Consider the following 19,225-nt stretch of genomic DNA (forward strand, 5'->3'; position numbering starts at 1 on the left):
AGATTTATCTTATTATCTTTATCAGATCTCACTTTCGCAAGTGGCCGTGAAGGGATTGACAACCCCTTTATCGCGTTGGTTGCAAGGTTCTTGATTATTTGTGCAGGTACTAGGCGACTTGCGTGTAGTCTCCTACTGGATTGATACCTTGGTTCTCAAAAACTGAGGGAAATACTTACGTTACTTTGCTGCATCACCCTTTCCTCTTCAAGGGAAAACCAACGCATGCTCAAGAGGTAGCAACCAACACCCAAACCGTCGCACCCTCGTGACACTCGAACCACCAGAGCGGCACCTCCAAGAAGGTGGCGACAAACGATGCGTCATTGCCGCCCCATCCAGGAAGGATGAGGTTTTCACCCGGAGTAAGAGGGGGGAGAGGGGAAAGTACCTCGACGGAGCCCCCAACGAGGGGAACGAAATTCACAGATGTAGCCACCGTCGTGACGGACACCGCCGGCCAAGGATTTCTCTCGGACTACCGCCTCTCCCTCACCCCAAATGCACCAGATCCGACGGCAAGAGGCCGCCATGGACCGGCACCGACGAGGTGGATGGCACATGGAAGGCGGAAGAAGGGCCTACAGATCTAGCGACGTCCCCCAGAGGAAGACGGAATGCAAAGACCAGCCGTCGGCGACCACCACCACCTTAACACCCGCGCAGCCGAGGAGGTGGAGCAGCACCCGCGACCACAGCTCGCCGGAGGGCCAGTGTCGCCACGCCATCCAAGGCCTCCACCTCGGCTTCTGAAGCTCTCCGAACGGGGTGGAGTAGCAGATCCTCGCCACCACCATCCTAGTCGGCCATACGTGCTTCCCCGGAGCCTTCTCTGGTGGTGACAAGGGGGGAGAGAGCAAGGAAGGCGGGGGCGCTAGCTGGGGTTGCATCTCGCATGAGTCGTCCCGACCTGAGCAGCGCCGTCGGGGAGAAGGGGGCAAGAAATTCATGATGGCCTTGTTGCCACTGATCAATGTGACCAGGACGCAAGTCGCTGTGAGGCGGCCTGCTTATTCGGTGACCAGGGAAATCCTGATATTTGCTACAACGCCGACCGCTCATGGATCTACGCCATTGGTGTTGCCACCTGGTCTGCTACGCACATAGCCCTCGCCACTTCTACTTTATACTCCATCCGTTTCTAAATAAAAGCCTTTTTAGAGATTTCAATACGGACTACAAAGCAAAATGAGTGATCTAAAATATGTCTATATATATGTATGTATGTATGTATTACGTATCAAAATCTTTAAAAAGGCTTATATTTAGAAATGAAGGGAATATTATTCGTTTGCGAATATCCTATATTGTATCTTGGGGACAGGGAAGGCCACGGGAAGTGCGTTCGGTGCAGCTTGAGGCACATGACGTGCAGGCTGCTGGGCGCCAAGCCGAGGTTGTGTGTGCATAGCGGGCGGGGCTAGGGGCTAGCTGCTGTTGTGTGTGACGTACTGATTATTATTTTTAGAAACACGTGTAACTTTATTGATACTGATAACAGGTACCGAATCACTGTATCTTCACCATGGTATCGGTGAAAGATTTCACCTCCACAAAGAATCAAACCAACAAAAAAAGGTTGACACAACAACATAAACTCATCAGATCTGAATAATCGAATCTGCGAGGACATAAAATTCTCTAACCTCATGGCACTGCCAAAAGAACGAGAGGAAGTTATTCTCACAAAACTATAACGATCACTGCGTTGACGAAGAATATAGAGGTCCTCAAGATCTGACGTCCCCCACCTCACAGTGCCAAGATGGCAGCTGGAGGCGAGGGGACCAAAATTTCCGAGATAGCGACGGCGACGCGAGAAACCCTAGCTAGCCAGGGGCGTGTGACGTACTGATGTACATGCTGTTGGGTGACGAGCTGATGATGTGTCTGCCCATCGGCCGGGACTTCCTGCTACTGGGCCGTCTCTAGAAATTAGGGGCCCGATGCGAAATGCAAATTGGAGCCTTAAAATGTCTAGTATACATTTTTTTAATAAGTAATTTGAATAAATTCAAAGACTGCATCAATTATAGGCTTGTCAAGATAATACCAAAAAGAAAAAGACTGAACCTGAATTTTAAACTAGCAACTCTCTTGGAAATCTTCGTGAGTGGCAACTTGATTAACTTGCCTACTATATACCTTCCCTAAAAAATTGATTGATGAACTGATGCATATGCACACAATACTCACTATAATACTACCTCTGATCTGTATTCCTTGTCACTCAAACAGATGTATCTAGCACCGAAATACATTTAGATACATATCTTTGAGCGACAAGTAATATGCATCGGAGGGAGTATAATTATTCAACAGCACAAAATAGTCTAAATAAAATAATGATTTAGTTCGAGGGGCCGCATTTTCGTCAGTTCATCTCAGGAAAGATACATTGGTCGATGGGAGCTCCTATTTGGCGACCTGGGCGTTGGACGTCGCGGAAAAACGCACTCACCCCTGCGCGAGCCTTGTTCGGCTGGCCAATGGGCGGGGCCAGACACCCCCTATTTTTTATTTGTTTACTTTTCCCTTTTTGCTTTTTAAAAATAATTCAATATTTCAAAAAAGTTCAAAAATTCTAAATAATTGCGAATTTTGAAAAAAATGTCCCTGAAATCATAAAATGATTGTGAATTCAGAAAAAAAATGTTCGAGAAAACATAAAATGTTCACGTATTAAGAAATTCTTTGGCATATTCAAAAAATGTACATGAGTTTGCATATTCAAAAAATGTCAATGAACTTGAAAAAAAACTTGAGAATTGAAACAATATCCATTAATTTTTTATATTTTTTGCAAAACGAAAATATGTTCGGATTTAAAAAAATCTCAAATTTCAAAAAAACTTATTGGTTGAAAAAAAATATGAACTCGAAAATGTTCATGCATTTCAAAAAAATGTTCAAGCAAAGTTGGGCCTTCCGCTGCATGCTTCGTACACACTGCCAGTGGTGATCAATATTCACACCCATCCTATTGCTTCTGACGCACAATACTAAGTACTCGCTGCTAGTGTTTGCACAGTTACAGTAGCAAGCAAAGAATACTAACCTGATAAGATCTGACCACGAGGAACGAACTGGTAATTTCTGCAATTACCAGTGACTATAGCTGTTTCTGCAGTGGTGCATAGAGATCTTTTGATTTTGGTAATTATCATTCTTACCAATTTCCTTGATTACTATGTTTATCCATTAAAGATTTAAAAATATTCATAAGTAATGGTAGAGAATTAGCTACAATTTTCATCTGAAGTCACAAACAAATCCAACAAAATGTTGATTTGTGGATCGGATTTTTGTGGTTGTTGAACCATGGGAGTTTTTGGTTGCTAAATTATAATGCTTTGAATTTGTTTATAAGTTGGCTCAGAAAAATCGTCTCAAAATAGGAGAATTTGAAAATCAGGCGCATACTTTACATCTTCCCAATCTGCGCATCAAGCTTACTACTTACTGCTCCAAAGGCTTTACATTTGATGTGAAACAAATGGGTTACCCGTAAAAAATTGCAGAGATTTGTACAGACTCTAACAGGGACAAGTAAATAATTCAAAAACTAAGTCCAGGTTAAGAAGCAGAGCAACCTCTACTACGTGTACAATTTAAGGGAATTCCCAATTTAAGAGGTTGTATCCGCACAAGAATCAGACCAAATACAAGAGGTGCAAAAACATCTTCCTGGCTTCAAGACCAGGAGAATCTGAATGAAAATGTCAGAAGCAAGAATCCAAGGCGACAGTAAAGCACACGACGTCGTCCATTCTAGCAGCAACATGACTATTTATTTAGACTGAAAACAGCCACCATCAGCACAAAGTTACATGATGACACTTTCAGAACACATCTAACTACAGTTCACCACATTAGATGAGAATACTAGGATGAGGTGAAGTTGACTATTTAACCAGACCGAATAACAGCCACAAACCCACAAGCAGAAACTCTGTTACAAGATGACAATGTCGCATGACACTGTCAGAACACAGCTACCTACAGAATTCATCAGACAAGGACCAGGAAGGGAACACAAGAATCAGACCAGGAAACTAGGCCGAGGTGAACTTGGTGACGGCCTTGGTGCCCTCGGAGACGGCGTGCTTGGCGAGCTCGCCGGGGAGGACGAGGCGGACGGAGGTCTGAATCTCCCGGGACGTGATGGTGGGCTTCTTGTTGTACCGCGCGAGCTTGGCGGACTCGCCGGCGAGCTTCTCGAAGATGTCGTTGATGAAGGAGTTCATGATGGACATGGCCTTGGAGGAGATGCCGATGTCCGGGTGCACCTGCTTGAGCACCTTGAAGATGTAGATCTTGTAGGTCTCCACGCTCTTCTTGGCCTTCTTCTTCCCCTTCTTGTCGCCGCCCTCCTTGGACGCCGGCACCTTCTTCTCCGCCTTGGGCTTCTTGCCCGCGGGGGTCTTCTCCACCGGCTTCTTCTCGGCTGCCTTGGGGGCCATGGTGCGGCGGCTGATGCTTCGAGGTCGAGAGAAGTTTGACTGGGCTGGAGTAGTAGAAAGAGAGAGGCGATGAATTGGAAGGCTGATGAGCCGGAGTCTTTATAGGTAGGAGGAGACAGGTGGACGCTGATTGGTGGAGCGGTGCGCGCCCCGGATCGGTGACGTGCACGGATATCAGCCGTTCGCCGCTTCTTCGGATGGACGGACCAGATGCTCTTTGACACGGATCGGTGATGTGGCGAAAATGTTCGTGCAGCAGTTGGTGGAGGACCCAGCCGACTTCTCTGTGGCGGGAACTTCGAAAGTTTGGAGGTTACCCCACTCGGGTCCCAGCTGCCAGTGATAGTAGTACTTTGTTTTGAGCAAGGGATGTATCTGAACGTGAGCAATGATAGAAAATACTCCGTCACTAATTCGGGAGGGATGTTGTAGTCACCTATGTAGATCTTAGAAGCTGTTGCATTTTAAAACCGAAACGAAAAACCATAGTGAAAAAAAAAACCGAATCAACTTTATGGTTTTTTGGTTTCGGTATGGTATGGACTTTTCATACCATTTTGAACTTTGGGTTTATGGTACATACCAAAAAATCAAACGGTTCACAGAATAAACTGAAGTAAAACAAATGTTCATATTTCTTGAGGCGAACAACCATACAAGTTGTCGTTTTTCTTGTACATGAGCCACATGCCGAATAAGCACGTACATTTTTCATGTAACATAGTCATTTTTCTCTAAAAAAATGTTAAGCACGTCCATAACCACCAAGGTATGTATATATCCTTACATACTCCCTACTTCTAGCTTTTGTCCCAAGTCAAAGTTTTAAAACTTTGACCAACTTTATAGGAAAAAAACTAGTATCATTAGATTCGTTTTGAAACGTACTTTCATAATATACCAATTTGATGTTATATATGTCACTACTCTTTTCTATAATATTGGTCAAAATTTGAAAACTTTGACTCAAGACAAAAGGTAGATGTACACTAATTCACGGACGGAGGGAGTATATAGTTATATATTATATGTGTAAAATAGTACGTGTGTTGAGTTATAAAGTTGTAAATTGTTACTACGTAATTCTCAAATTCGCGAAAACTTTGGTTATTATGGTATATACTGAAATCATACTGAAATAATTTGGTATGTACTGAAACTGAACCGTATTTTAATTTCAAACCATATTTAACGAAGTATTAATATGTACAAACCGAAAAAAAAGTATAAACCGAATGCACGGAGTGACTAGAAGCGCCTGTGCAATGTGCACATTTCTTAGCACCAGTCTCGATTCAACAAGGTAACAATCCCTATGCATCACATTCCCAGCACTCGACCACGATGTGGTGTGCAGCCTCCCTTTGCCTAACTGTCGCGCTCGTGGGCCACCGGACCCAACACTAGTCGGCTCAGGAAGTGGTGAGAGAGAAGGAGGGGGGGGGGGGGAGTGTGGCCACTGGTCGGGGTGGCGATGAGGCGAGTTGCTTCCCAAAAGATGGAGGCGAGGTCCACGACCATCGGGTGGAAGGCCATGATGCTCTTGTCCAGCTCACAGGGAAGCAACAAGGATGTTGGCCGGCGTACATGAGAGGTGAGGGGTTTCTGATGCTAGTTGGGGAGGCTTTCAGACAGGGAGAAGGAGATATGCCGCCGACATGCTCGTCCTCGATGATGGTCACCTCCTCTTGGACGCCCCAGACGAGGCATGCAACCACCGAGTTTGGGGAGGCCACAAAGATGAGTCATCGGATGAATCGGTCGTCTCCTCCCACCATTGTTGGTCCACTCATGGTTGTCCTCGTTGCCATCGTCTTACCGCCCACTGAACTAGCCATGTCGTCCACCGCATCTAGACTTTAGAGCTACTCTAGCCGATCCCCTAAAAGATAGAGGAGTAAGCGGTCAAGTAAACCGTAGTGCGGTATTCTTACTCCACTAAGTTTTGGTTGTTTCTAGCCGATCTTCTAAATTTAGCGGAGTAAAACTTGCAAATAGCTTATGCATTTCGTCGAACACTTGGCACGCACGCTCCAGCGGTGGCATGATGGACAAGGCGAAGGAGGGCGAAGGAGCCGGCGAAGCGGCGGTAGAGCATCTTGTCGCCCCTCATGATGCGGAACGGGCTGAGCTCCTCCATGGCTCCATACCCCAACGACGAGCACCAAGGCCTCCATTGAGCCACAGGAGGAGGGGCTTGGGCTTGTTGTCGTTGATGTCGATGGCCTCATGGAGGTAGTAGAGCAGCGCGCGCCCCGCCACTGCGTCCACCGTCACGTACCTGGCTACTGCGCGAAGTCCACACCGCGTGGCTGCCCAGAAAGAGCATCCACGCTGTCGGCCTCCTTGCGCCCGACCTCCGCAGGAGGGCACCGGCTTGGATTTTCTACTTGCTGTCGCCCTGCTCGTCTCCTCCAAGGCCGCCAGCGACGACAACCAGCACAGCCGGCGCAGTTGGTCGCCCTGTCGTGCCCTGGCCGCCGCTGTCGTGCCGCAGCCCAGCACGAGGCATCTCAGCTTCTGCCGGCTACACACCGGCGACTGCGAGGTCGGCGGCGATGTCAACGACGAGGCCTAAGGTCGCCGTAGTCGACAAGGGGGCTTTACACGAGTCGTCGGCCGGCCACAAAGGGGCCTTCACGCGAAGAAAAGTTTTACTCGGGCGAGTAGCGGTGGAGTAAAAATAGGCGCCCGGTAGACGGACGAGCAACTTTTTTGGGGATAAGTATATTTTTCGTCCCTCAACTATATCAAAAGTGTAGAAATCATCCCTCAACATCAGAACCAGTAAATCTTAGTCCCTCAATTTCTTAAACCGGATAACTTTAGTCTTTAATACCGCTTTGGGTGGTTTTACTGTTGACGTGGCATGGTTTTAGCTGATTCGGATGGTTTCGTTGCTGAAGTGGAGGCTGCCGGTCACGGAATGCTGGAAACCATGTTCGCCAGCTGCGGTCTGCTACTGTTGGATTATGGATGGGCTTAGGCCCATATAAGACACCAATCCCTGGTTAATCTTGAGGCCCATGTATGAGATGGCAGGTGGTGGGAATTTAATTAGTCCCACCTTGCTAGTTGAGAAGAGTTGAGACCCCTTTATAAGGGCTGCTCTACCACTTGCCATTGGGAGCTTGGAAAGAGGAGTGGTACACTCGCGCTCCTCCTCCTCCGCCGCTTGCCTCGCCACGCCTCGTCATGACGCGCGCGCGCCGCGGGTTGCGGGAATGAGCCGAGCCAAAGCTTATTTTTGCCGCGGGTTGCGTTGCCAGGATTCGTTGACTCCCTTGCCGGGAGTGGGTCGACTCGGTCGTGGGCCTCCGCAAGGCCCACGACTTTCTCCCTTACGGACTATATAAGAAGGCTCTAGCCAGTGGAGTAACCTAGTTCGGTTCACTCACTCCCTCTCGCGTAACCTAGCCGTCATCTACTGTTCCTCACTCTGTGCTGTCTCCGGCGACCCCATCCCGACGACCGCGTGCACGACTGGTCGGGAGAGCAGGTGCCTCCGGAACCCTGTCGTTCGAGATCCTTCCCGGGAGAATGACAATAAGGTTTTTGGGGAGCGTCTCGACGCGACTGCTCCCGATCCGTCCCCAACTCCGTTCGCCTCTGCTTCCACTACTTCCCCTGCATCGACACCATGGCCGACGCCGCCACCGCTAAGAAGAAGGCCACGGACGACGCCGAGGCTGCTGCTGCCGCCGCCGCGTTGGCCTGGCCAACCGGGGGGTATGATCTGTGTTGGAAATATGCCCTAGAGGCAATAATAAATTGGTTATTATTATATTTCCTTGTTCATGATAATCGTTTATTATCCATGCTAAAATTGTATTGATAGGAAACTCAGATACATGTGTGGATACATAGACAACACCATGTCCCTAGTAAGCCTCTAGTTGACTAGCTCGTTGATCAATAGATGGTTACGGTTTCCTGACCATGGACATTGGATGTCGTTGATAACGGGATCACATCATTAGGAGAATGATGTGATGGACAAGACCCAATCCTAAGCCTAGCACAAGATCGTGTAGTTCGTTTGCTCAGAGCTTTTCTAATGTCAAGTATCAGTTCCTTAGACCATGAGATTGTGCAACTCCCGGATACCGTAGGAATGCTTTGGGTGTACCAAACGTCACAACGTAACTGGGTGGCTATAAAGGTGCACTACAGGTATCTCTGAAAGTGTCTGTTGGGTTGGCACGAATCGAGACTGGGATTTGTCACTCCGTGTAAACGGAGAGGTATCTCTGGGCCCACTCGGTAGGACATCATCATAATGTGCACAATGTGATCAAGGAGTTGATCACGGGATGATGTGAGTTACGGAACGAGTAAAGAGACTTGCCGGTAACGAGATTGAACAAGGTATCGGGATACCGACGATCGAATCTCGGGCAAGTACCATACCGGTAGACAAAGGGAATTGTATACGGGATTGATTGAATCCTCGACATCGTGGTTCATCCGATGAGATCATCGAGGAGCATGTGGGAGCCAACATGGGTATCCAGATCCCGCTGTTGGTTATTGACCGGAGAGTCGTCTCGGTCATGTCTGCATGTCTCCCGAACCCGTAGGGTCTACACACATAAGGTTCGGTGACGCTAGGGTTATAGAGATATTAGTATGCGGTAACCCGAAAGTTGTTCGGAGTCCCGGATGAGATCCCGGACGTCACGAGGAGTCCCGGAATGGTCCGGAGGTAAAGATTTATATATGGGAAGTCTTATTTTGGCCGCCGGAAAAGTTTCGCACTTTATCGGTATTGTACCGGGAGTGCCGAAAGGGGTCCGGGGGTCCACCAGCCCCGGGGGGCCACATGGGCTGTAGGGGGTGCTCCTTGGCCTATATGGACCAAGGGCACCAGCCCCAAGAGGCCCATGCGCCAAGAGATAAGGAAAAGGGAGAGTCCTAAAGGGGAAGGCACCTCCGAGGTGCCTTGGGGGGGAAGGACTCCTCCCTGGCCGCACCCTTCCTTGGAGGAAGGGCCAAGGTTGTGCCCCCCCTCTCTCCCTTGGCCCTATATATAGTGGGGGGGAAGGGAGGGCAGGATATCTAAGCCCTGGCGCCTCCCTCTCCCTCCCGTGACACACCTCCCTCCTCCCGCAGCGCTTGGCGAAGCCCTGTTGGAATCCCGCTACTTCCACCACCACGCCGTCGTGCTGCTGGATCTCCATCAACCTCTCCTCCCCCCTTGCTGGATCAAGAAGGAGGAGACGTCGCTGCTCCGTACGTGTGTTGAACGCGGAGGTGCCGTCCGTTCGGCGCTAGGATCATCGGTGATTTGGATCACGACGAGTACGACTCCATCAACCCCGTTCTCTTGAACGCTTCCGCTCGCGATCTACAAGGGTATGTAGATGCACTCCCCTTCCCCTCGTTGGTAGATTACTCCATAGATTGATCTTGGTGATGCGTAGAAAATTTTGAATTTCTGCTACGTTCCCCAACAGTGGCATCATGAGCTAGGTCTATGCGTAGTTTCTATGCACGAGTAGAACACAAAGTAGTTGTGGGCGTCGATTTTGTCAATTTACTTGCCGTTACTAGTCTTATCTTGATTCGGCGGCATCGTGGGATGAAGCGGCCCGGACCGACCTTACACGTACTCTTACGTGAGACAGGTTCTACCGACTGACATGCACTAGTTGCATAAGGTGGCTAGCGGGTGTCTGTCTCTCCCACTTTAGTCGGATCAGATTCGATGAAAAGGGTCCTTATGAAGGGTAAATAGAAATTGGCATATCACGTTGTGGCTTTTGCGTAGGTAAGAATCGTTCTGGCTAGAATCCCATAGCAGCCACGTAAAACATGCAACAACAATTAGAGGACATCTAACTTGTTTTTGCAGGGTATGCTATGTGATGTGATATGGCCAAAAGGATGTGATGAATGATATATGTGATGTATGAGATTGATCATGTTCTTGTAATAGGAATCACGACTTGCACGTCGATGAGTATGACAACCGGCAGGAGCCATAGGAGTTGTCTTAATTTATTGTATGACCTGCGTGTCAATGAAAAACGCCATGTAATTACTTTACTTTATTGCTAACCGTTAGCCATAGTAGTAGAAGTAATAGTTGGCGAGACAACTTCATGAAGACACAATGATGGAGATCATGATGATGGAGATCATGGTGTCATGCCGGTGACAAAGGTGATCATGCCGTTTCGTGGCCGGAGCCACGTCGGCGGCGAGCTCAGGCGGCGGCGGGTTTCGGTCATTGGTGAAACAGCTGCTAGAGCTAGCAGACGTCGCGGAGACAAGGGGGAGACGGTGAAGGAGCTCACTGGGAGGTCGAAGAGCAGCTCCGTGGGCTCGGGGAGGCGCTCGGGGCGGCGAATCGCCGGTGAGGTTGCCGGCGGCCGAAGATTGGGGATGAGCTCGGGGAAGACGCTACAGGGCTCCCGCGGTTGAATGGGTTGGTGTAGACGACGAAGGAGGCGATGGCGGTTCCTCTGGACCCATCGGGGAGGCACGGGATGGACAGTGGCCGCGGTAATTTGCGTCGGCGACGACGAGCTCCGCTCGGGTGTGCTCGGGAGAGGGAGCAGAGGGCGAGGGAGAGAGCAGAGAGTGAGGGGGAGGAGCGAGGGGGTCGAGGGGAGGTGTGTGGCGTTCACAGCCGCGTCGGGGAAACGGCGGGAAGCAGGTGTCGCCGTGGCGCGCGCGGCGGCGTCGCGGTGTCCCTCCTCTGCCTACTGGCAGAGGTAGGCGATGACTGGCACCAGGCCAGTGGGCTGGGCCGGCTGGAGGAGCTGGGCCAGGTGGCTGCCAGGTAAGTCAAGCAAGGCCCAGGTAAAACCCTTTTCCCCTTTTGTTTCTGTTTTCTATTTTCTGTCTTTGTTTTTTGGATTTAGTAAAATACTAAACCACTTTATAAAATCCTGAAATAAATTGTGGGCAGATACTGGATTATTCCCAACAGCCCTCAACTACTTTTTAGAATTATTAGAGCATTTAAAATATTTATAGAATTTAAATGCCCCAATTCAAATACAATATGAGTTAATTCAAAAATCCATAAATGGCCAAGAAATATGCTCATCATTTTTGGCAGAGGTTTTCACCTTTATCAAAAATCATGAACATTTCCAAAGGGCATTTTGGGTTCATTGAAAACATTTGAATTTGACCCTAGTTGAGTTCATTTGGTGCTAGGGTTTGTTCATCCCCATTTCAAATTTCAATAAATTTAGACATGATGCAAGCATATCTAGCTAGCCTAAGTGCATACCAGACTAGGGATGTGACATACTGTGTCTGTACGTCGATGACATACTGATATTTGGGACCCACCTCAAGGTCATTGAGGAGGTCAAGGCTTTTCTATCTCATAACTTTGAGATGAAAGACCTGGGCGTGGTTGATGTTATCTTGAACATCAAGCTACTGAGAAATACTGAGGGTGGAATTATACTTTTGCAATCCCACTATGTTGAGAAGATTTTGAGCCGTTTTGGATATTCGGACTGCAAACCTTCTGCAACACCATATGATCCTAGCGTGCGGATTCGAAAGTTCGAAGGCACGGTTGTAGATCAATTGAGATATTCTCAAGTGGTTGGTTCACTGATGTACCTAGCATGTGCTACTCGTCCTGACATCTCATTCGCTGTGTGCAAACTGAGCCGGTTTGTTTCCAATCCGGGAGATGTGCATTGGCATGCTGTTGAGAGAGTGATGCGTTATTTGCAAGGTACTGCGAACTATGGAATTCACTATTCTGGGTACCCGACGGTACTTGAAGGGTATAGTTATTCAAATTGGATATTTGATGCTGATGAGATGAAAGCCACAAGTGGACATGTCTTCACACTTGGTGGTGGTGCTGTTTCCTGGAAGTCTTGCAAGCAGATGATCTTAACCAGATCGACTATGGAAGCAGAACTCACAATATTAGACACATAATGCGCCGAAGCAGAATGGCTTCGAGAGCTTTTGATGGATTTGCCGGTGGTTGATAAACCAGTGGCGTCTGTCCTTATGAACTGTGACAATCAAACGGTGATTGCCAAGGCTAAGAGTTCAAAGGACAACATGAAATCCACAAAGCACATAAGAAGAAGATTGAAATCTGTCAGAAAATCAAGAAACTCAGGAGTAACAGCGTTGGATTATATCCAGGCGGCTAAGAATCTGGTAGACCCTTTTACGAAAGGGCTATCACGGATTGTGATAGAAAATGCATCAAGGGAGATGGGTATGAGACCCACGTAAGTTGCCATGGGGGTAACCCAACCTATGTGATCGGAGATCCCGTGAATTAGGACCTGGGAAAACAATCCAGCGGTCAACTGAGGAGAGTATCCTTAATTAACCCACTCCGTTGGAGATGCACAATACTCTCAATTCTGTAAGGCAGGCTGACTTTTGTCTTAATGTGTTCCAAAGCTTATGTAAGCAAGATGCTAACCTACAGAGCATTCTTTGGAGGAACACACCTATGTGAGCCCGACTGCTGGTCATAATCTATGAGATTGGGTAATCTTTAGTAAGCTCATGAGAAGGTATGGAGTATGACTAATAAGCTCCACCCGTGGGGTTTAGCCTTCGGCAGCCACGTATCAGCTGACAATAGGCAAAACTTCTGCACGCCAAACTGACAATTCAAGGCATAGTCCATTGTTCAGTTGTGAAGAAGTCTAATCCCGTTGCTCTAGGTGGAAGTTCAACTTAACAGTCTCCACTGAAATTTCTAATATATCAAACATTGTTTGGAACAGCTGACAAACTTATGTGCCTCGAGATCTGGTGGGGGATTGTTGGATTATGGATGGGCTTAGGCCCATATAAGACACTAATCCCTGGTTAATCTTGAGGCCCATGTATGAGATGGCAGGTGGTGGGAAGTTTAGTCCCACCTTGCTAGTTGAGGAGAGCTGAGACCCCTTTATAAGGGTTGCTCTACCACTTTCCATTGGGAGCTTGGAAAGAGGAGTGATACATGCGCGCTCCTCCTCCTTCGCTGCCCGCCTCGCCACGCCTCGTCACGACGCGCGCGCGCGTTGCGGGTTGCGGGAATGAGCCGAGCCGAAGCTTATTTTTGCCGCTCAGGAACGAATTAATTAATCGGGGATTAATTAATGAGTCGCTAACAGGTGGGCCACTGTCTGAGACGTTGGACTGTGGGCTGCCTTGCGTTGCCGGGATTCGTCGACTCCCTTGCCGGGAACGACGACTCCCTTGCCGGGAGTGGGTCCACTCGGTCGTGGGCCTCCGCAAGGCCCACGACTTTCTCCCTTACGGACTATATAAGAAGGCTCTGGCCAGTGGAGTAACCTAGTTTGGTTCACTCACTCCCTCTCGCGTAACCTAGCCGTCATCTACTGTTCCTCACTCTATACTGTCTCCGGCGACCCCATCCCGACGACCGCGTGCACGGCTGGTCGGGAGAGCAGGTGCCTCCGGAACCCTGTCGTTCGAGATCCTGCCCGGGAGAACGACAATAAGGTTTTTGGGGAGCGTCTCGACGCGACTGCTCCCGATCCGTCCCCAACTCCGTTCGCCTCTGCTTCCACTACTTCCCCTGCATCGACACCATGGCCGACGACGCCGCCGCTAAGAAGAAGGCCACGGACAATGCCGAGGCAGCTGCTGCCGCCGCCGCGTTGGCCTGGCCAACTGGAGGGTATGATCTGTTCATCCCTCGTTTACTCGTACTTGTACTAGCCATATTTGTGCTGCTCATAGATGGTTCACTTCTATGTTCTGTATGTGCTAGTATGCTTAGGTATAGCTATGGGATGCATACCTTTTATGCCATGCTTACTGTTTACTCGTGGATTAGTCTAATCGTAAAAGTGCTAATATTTCCAACAGCTACTACCCCGGCCGAGCTGCCATGCCCAGCTGGCTGTAGCCGTTGCACCACCATAATAAAACCCAATAAGAGTCGCGACTATGGCGCATCCTGGCGCTTGCCACGTCGGCAGAGGAAGTGGAGAAAATCTTGTTACGATTGGTGTTGTTTTCTTTGTCTCATTTTGGTCGTCGTCGTTTCTTTCGCCTTCGCACGCATGTCTCCTCCTCTCCTCCTTTCCCAGTGGTGCACGCCTCCTCCTCCCATTCCTTCTCCCTTGTCCCAGCGGCCCTCAATCTCCCACCACGACCGCTCGAGAACGACGGCGACGAGGAGGCCCGACCCTTGGCGCAGACCCGTGCCCCCGAGGGGCAGTGACGTCAGATCTCTCCGTCTGGCGAGGCCAGCCATCCCATCCGTGCCGCGATGTCCCCAGTATGGAAGCCCGGGCTGGGGCAGCCAACGCGGCGTCTTGTGCGCCGGAGGGGGCTCTGGCGACCGCGCGGCAGGGGACTGCACGGCGTCTGGTCGTGGGTTCCGGCGACGGCAAGCCGTAGATCTGAGCCGCCGTCTCCACTTCCTCCTTCCTCACTTGAAGGTATGATCATCTAGATCATTTCTTCTCATCAGGCGCAACAGCAGTTTCTCTTGGTTGCTAAAATCAATCAATCCCTCCAAGGTATGGAGGGGATGGGGCCTTCCGAATTTCTGGGTATTTAAATCTGCCCTACTCATGGCAGCATATTGTATGGTGTCATAGGTTACTAATTGTTGTTGTGAGACTGAGATTAGCCAACTTGTAGATTTTTCAAAAGGGATCCTGAATTCTCTGAGTACGGGTTCAGAAAGACAACAAGAAAAGATATCATTTACACTTGTATAGATATCTCTTTTAGATAACACATGGACAACTTGATTCAGTGTTCTGTAAGTTGTTGCATGATGCTAACTTGGGGAAATCTCTCTATTGGCCATGAAAGCATCCATTTGCATATTGCAGCTGGGTGATCGTTGAAACAATATCCATTTTTTTGATGATTTTTATTCTTAGATGCTTTGGCAGGGATCCTCCATATCAAGGGAAGAGCGGGGTAGTGTGGGCGAGGAAAGTCCTTGTGTACCAGGTGAAGCTCCGCCTTCCTCTCATTCTCCCCCTTTTGATTATGCCTGCCACACTTCCATGTCTCTTCAGTCCTTTTATTTCTCTTAACATTTTCCTAAATGTCATAATTGTCACAATTGTGCAGGTTTCTGAAAGAAACAGAAAAGGAAACAAGATGCAGTAAAATTTAGGTGAAGAACATTTTTCCATAGCTTGTGAACATTTTGGTCCTCTGATTTTGATTTTTCATGATTTGTAGTCCATGCATGCTTTTGATATTCAATCACTTTATTTGTTTACATCCTACTAGATTCTAATTTCAGAATTGGTATTCTATCTAGAAGTTTACTAATACATTAAATTGCATGCATGTTAGATATTCCATGGGGGCTACTATTTCTGATTACATACGATTCCATTTGGTTGCACTTTTATTATGTTTTTGTACAGATCCTTTGAAGGTAGTGCTATTGTTGAATCTTGATTCTTGATGCTATGGATATTATCTGCTTTCAACCCCACCCTGTACTACTCACCAGGTATGGAGGCTATGTAATATTTATCCTTTGTTGTCTTTCAATACTTTCTTCTTTCTGAAATTTAGCTGCAGACTTTATGACTTGGCTGCAGTATATATTGCCTCTGGGTTATGGGACTTGTCGGCGCAACCTATCATCTGATAAAATATATCAACCTGGGGGAATATACTTGTGCTGGATTGTTTGAGACATCAGATAAGCCCATGCTGCTGTAAATTTTGCTCATCTATTGACGAGGGTAGGAAATAGTCAGGGGCCTCCTCATCTTTCATGTTATATCACTTCTTTACGCTTCCACGGCGTAACTCCTTATTTGTTCGCCGACAGTGGACATTATTTTGTCTGATCTCCTGTGTCGAAGTATGGTGGTTTTACTTTTCTTGTTACATGTGATACAATTACTTGAGATGTCCACGGTTAATTATCTTAATAAGAGACAGCAAACACAAAACACATCCAGTGTGCCCATTAACGCCATCCAAATAATAATATGACTAATCTGCACATGTAGTTTCAAAATGGGAACCACCCAGTAAAAGCTCCTATCTCTGAACCTAACCAATAGCCAGTCTTGGTTTGATTGCCTTGTAGAAGATGTTATCCTCTCACTAGCAAATCCTCGACCCATCCGGTGGATCGAAGGACACAAAGCGGATCTTCGTGCTAAGCACATCTAGGAATCTGTATGTTGGGCAGGTAAAGTTCAGGCTTCATACTTTGCCTCATAGTACCACATGAATGTGTCCTACGCGCATACAAATATTTTGTGTTGGGAGCCCAAAAGATAGCAGTATCACATGGATATGACGTCATTAACTGGTACACCTATTAGTGTCAAATTTCACAAGGTCAATAGAATTCTTAACCCTTAACAGACATTGTTCCATGTTTGCAAAGAAACGTTGAACAACTTCGGAGAAAAGTTGGACCGCGAAATCCATGGTGTATAACTGGTATTTTTTGTCGAGAATGTATAACTAGTATTTCCTTGCTATATGTATTTCTATCATGAAAAGGGCTCTGTTGGAAACCGTAGAATAATACATGCATGCACAAAGAGTCAGTGTTGAATCTTCAATATATTGTAGGACTAATGTAATTAGATGACATCAGTGTTATCTGCCGGTGTGCTGCAAGGTTTAGATGAGGTGGACTCTGAATCTGTGTCACTGAGCTTGAGGAGAGTAATGCACTGGTCGTAGCCATTGTAGCACCAGGTAACAAACAAGACTCATCTCATGCATTTTTCAGTTCATGTTGTTGCCCCCATGGGTTTAGTTAAACAGCCACTCACCGTGCACCATTTCTCTATGGCTCAGGTGGTAGGACCAAAACATTTGCATCTGCTGTTATTGACATGGTTGGATCTTCAGGCTGGAAGCTTGCGTTAGTCGCAGCAAGGATTACCAGCAGCAGCAACCAACCTGCAGAGATGAAACTGGTACGCGAAGAGAACCCCATGTAGCATCATGTGCATTTTTGTAACTTTGTTTTCACTTGCATTGTAACCAACGATGCTTTTAACTAATATAGTTAGTCTCACGGTGTGATTTTGTTCGGCTCTTATTCCAGAAAAGTGCTTGATTGATTGCTAATGAAAATATCTGTTTTTATCTTCTCTTTCGTAGCATCACTACTAATGCTTTAGGAGCATACCCACCACCTGGTGGTCAAAGTGACAAGGTGAATGTGATATGTGTATTAGTAATGCCTCTTTCGTATTAGTATTGAAATTTCTATTTGTATGTGTTCAGCTCTATGTTGCATAATCGTTTCTATAAATAGCAGGAGCAGGTGAGGAAACTGTAATTTCATTGTGAATCATTGCTGATTAGTATGGCATACTTGCATTCTGAAGCTTTTGATTCCACTTGTCTTGATACCCCAAAGAGAAAAGAAAGAGAGGAAAAATACAGAATAGATTCATATGGTGCATTTGTCACGGATCATATCAGTGCTAGGCCTGGAGATTTCTTCTAATCTTTATATATCATTTTTGTTAGAAATCTTTAAAGAAAAGATAGTGCTTGTTGAAGGCATCACACAAGTTGTGTTTAGAAGTACTGCAAAACGAAATACAGATTAGAAGCCAAGCTAAACCTTGGAACATAAATACCTTTATATAAAAATACAACTAGAGTGTGATCCTGTGGAGTTAATAGAAGGCAAATGAATTTTATCTCACTGTTTACCTATATCTTCCCTTTGCAGTGAACATTTTCACAACCGGGGAATAGAAAAGAATATGGATGTGCCAGAAGAAGGTTTGTACTCATCACCTCTGTATACTTAATTTATTTTATATCTGCAAAATATGTTGCACATGCTTGTAGAATGGATGAAAAAATCTTGCAGAATATAAAGTTTTCCTTCTGAATTGTTCTAATACTCTTATTTAAATGATTTTTTCTGAATTGTTCTAATACTCTTATTTAAATTTCTAGGAAAATGTACAATGAACCCGGATGTACCATGTCGAGTGGAATTCTCAATTGACGAGACGCCAATGTTCTGGTTTCGCACCCCCTCTGTGCGCGTGCTCCACTTTATCCCCTGCATTGCGCCTTCCGTCCCAGACACCCCCGGCTTCTACGGTGTCGACCGCTACTTTTCTGCCACGCCCACATGTGGGTCAACGATGGCACATATGTGCAACTGCTCGAGCAGGCGATGATGAAGGTGAGCGTCTGCTCGGTGGGGGCAGTGGAGAGCGATGATGATGCCGGTGTGGACATGAAGGCGGACGAATCTATTGCAAAGTTCTATGCGTAGAGGACTGCACTAGCAAGTCTCGGGGCTGCAATACAATGACTTGATGGGGAGGAGCATCTGGTAGATATACATAGTGTTAGATTGCTTTTGGACAAGTCATCGTATGTAATGCATCTTCAAACCAGGTATATAACCTGCTGCTACTCCCCAAGTTTAATATACTTCCACCTCTAATGGATTTGGTCTACATTACTTCTATTCATGCAAGTATGTCTCAGCTGTACATGCATATGTGTTATCGATCAGAACAAAAATACAGCATGTCTCAGGAGGCGCGCCATGGGCGCGCCCCAACCCCTAGTTACCACACAAGTGTACCTGCATCCGTGCTTGCTGATCGAGCTGCAATCCGCCTAGTTGCCGCATCTACCGAGCTCGCGTCGTGCTTCCCGGACAACCATCGAACACGATATTCACTCAGACGCTACCATCGCCGTCATGCCTGCTGTACTGTACTGCTGCTGCAGCCCCAACGTCAGAGACACGTCGCCCGCGTCGTCGCCCAAGGCCTGCCCGTCGTATATGTTGAAGTCGAGGT

General features: G+C 47.3%; 1 protein-coding gene and 1 long non-coding RNA gene across 4 annotated transcripts; one reads left to right on the forward strand and one right to left on the reverse strand.

Moving 5' to 3' along the window:
- Nucleotides 1-3,769: 3,769 nt before the first annotated feature.
- Nucleotides 3,770-4,541, reverse strand: LOC109764242 (histone H2B.4). Its single transcript, XM_020323090.4, has one exon. It carries the CDS (start codon nucleotides 4,461-4,463, stop codon nucleotides 4,056-4,058), a length of 408 nt encoding a protein of 135 aa, XP_020178679.1. The 5' UTR covers nucleotides 4,464-4,541; the 3' UTR covers nucleotides 3,770-4,055.
- Nucleotides 4,542-14,501: 9,960 nt separating this feature from the next.
- LOC109764263 (uncharacterized) lies at nucleotides 14,502-18,889 on the forward strand. Of its 3 annotated transcripts, none has more exons than XR_005759322.3 (9): nucleotides 14,502-14,872; nucleotides 15,326-15,398; nucleotides 15,522-15,567; nucleotides 15,827-15,915; nucleotides 16,007-17,132; nucleotides 17,235-17,356; nucleotides 17,544-17,598; nucleotides 18,127-18,179; nucleotides 18,360-18,889. It is a non-coding gene; the product is annotated as an uncharacterized lncRNA (long non-coding RNA). The 3 variants fall into 3 exon arrangements; XR_012187161.1 differs by having other exon boundaries at nucleotides 14,529-14,872; nucleotides 15,338-15,398; XR_005759326.3 differs by lacking the exon at nucleotides 17,544-17,598 and having other exon boundaries at nucleotides 14,517-14,872.
- The last annotated feature ends 336 nt before the right edge of the window (nucleotides 18,890-19,225 follow it).

The sequence above is a fragment of the Aegilops tauschii genome, chromosome 6 (assembly GCF_002575655.3).
Source record: "Aegilops tauschii subsp. strangulata cultivar AL8/78 chromosome 6, Aet v6.0, whole genome shotgun sequence".
NCBI lineage: Eukaryota > Viridiplantae > Streptophyta > Magnoliopsida > Poales > Poaceae > Aegilops > Aegilops tauschii.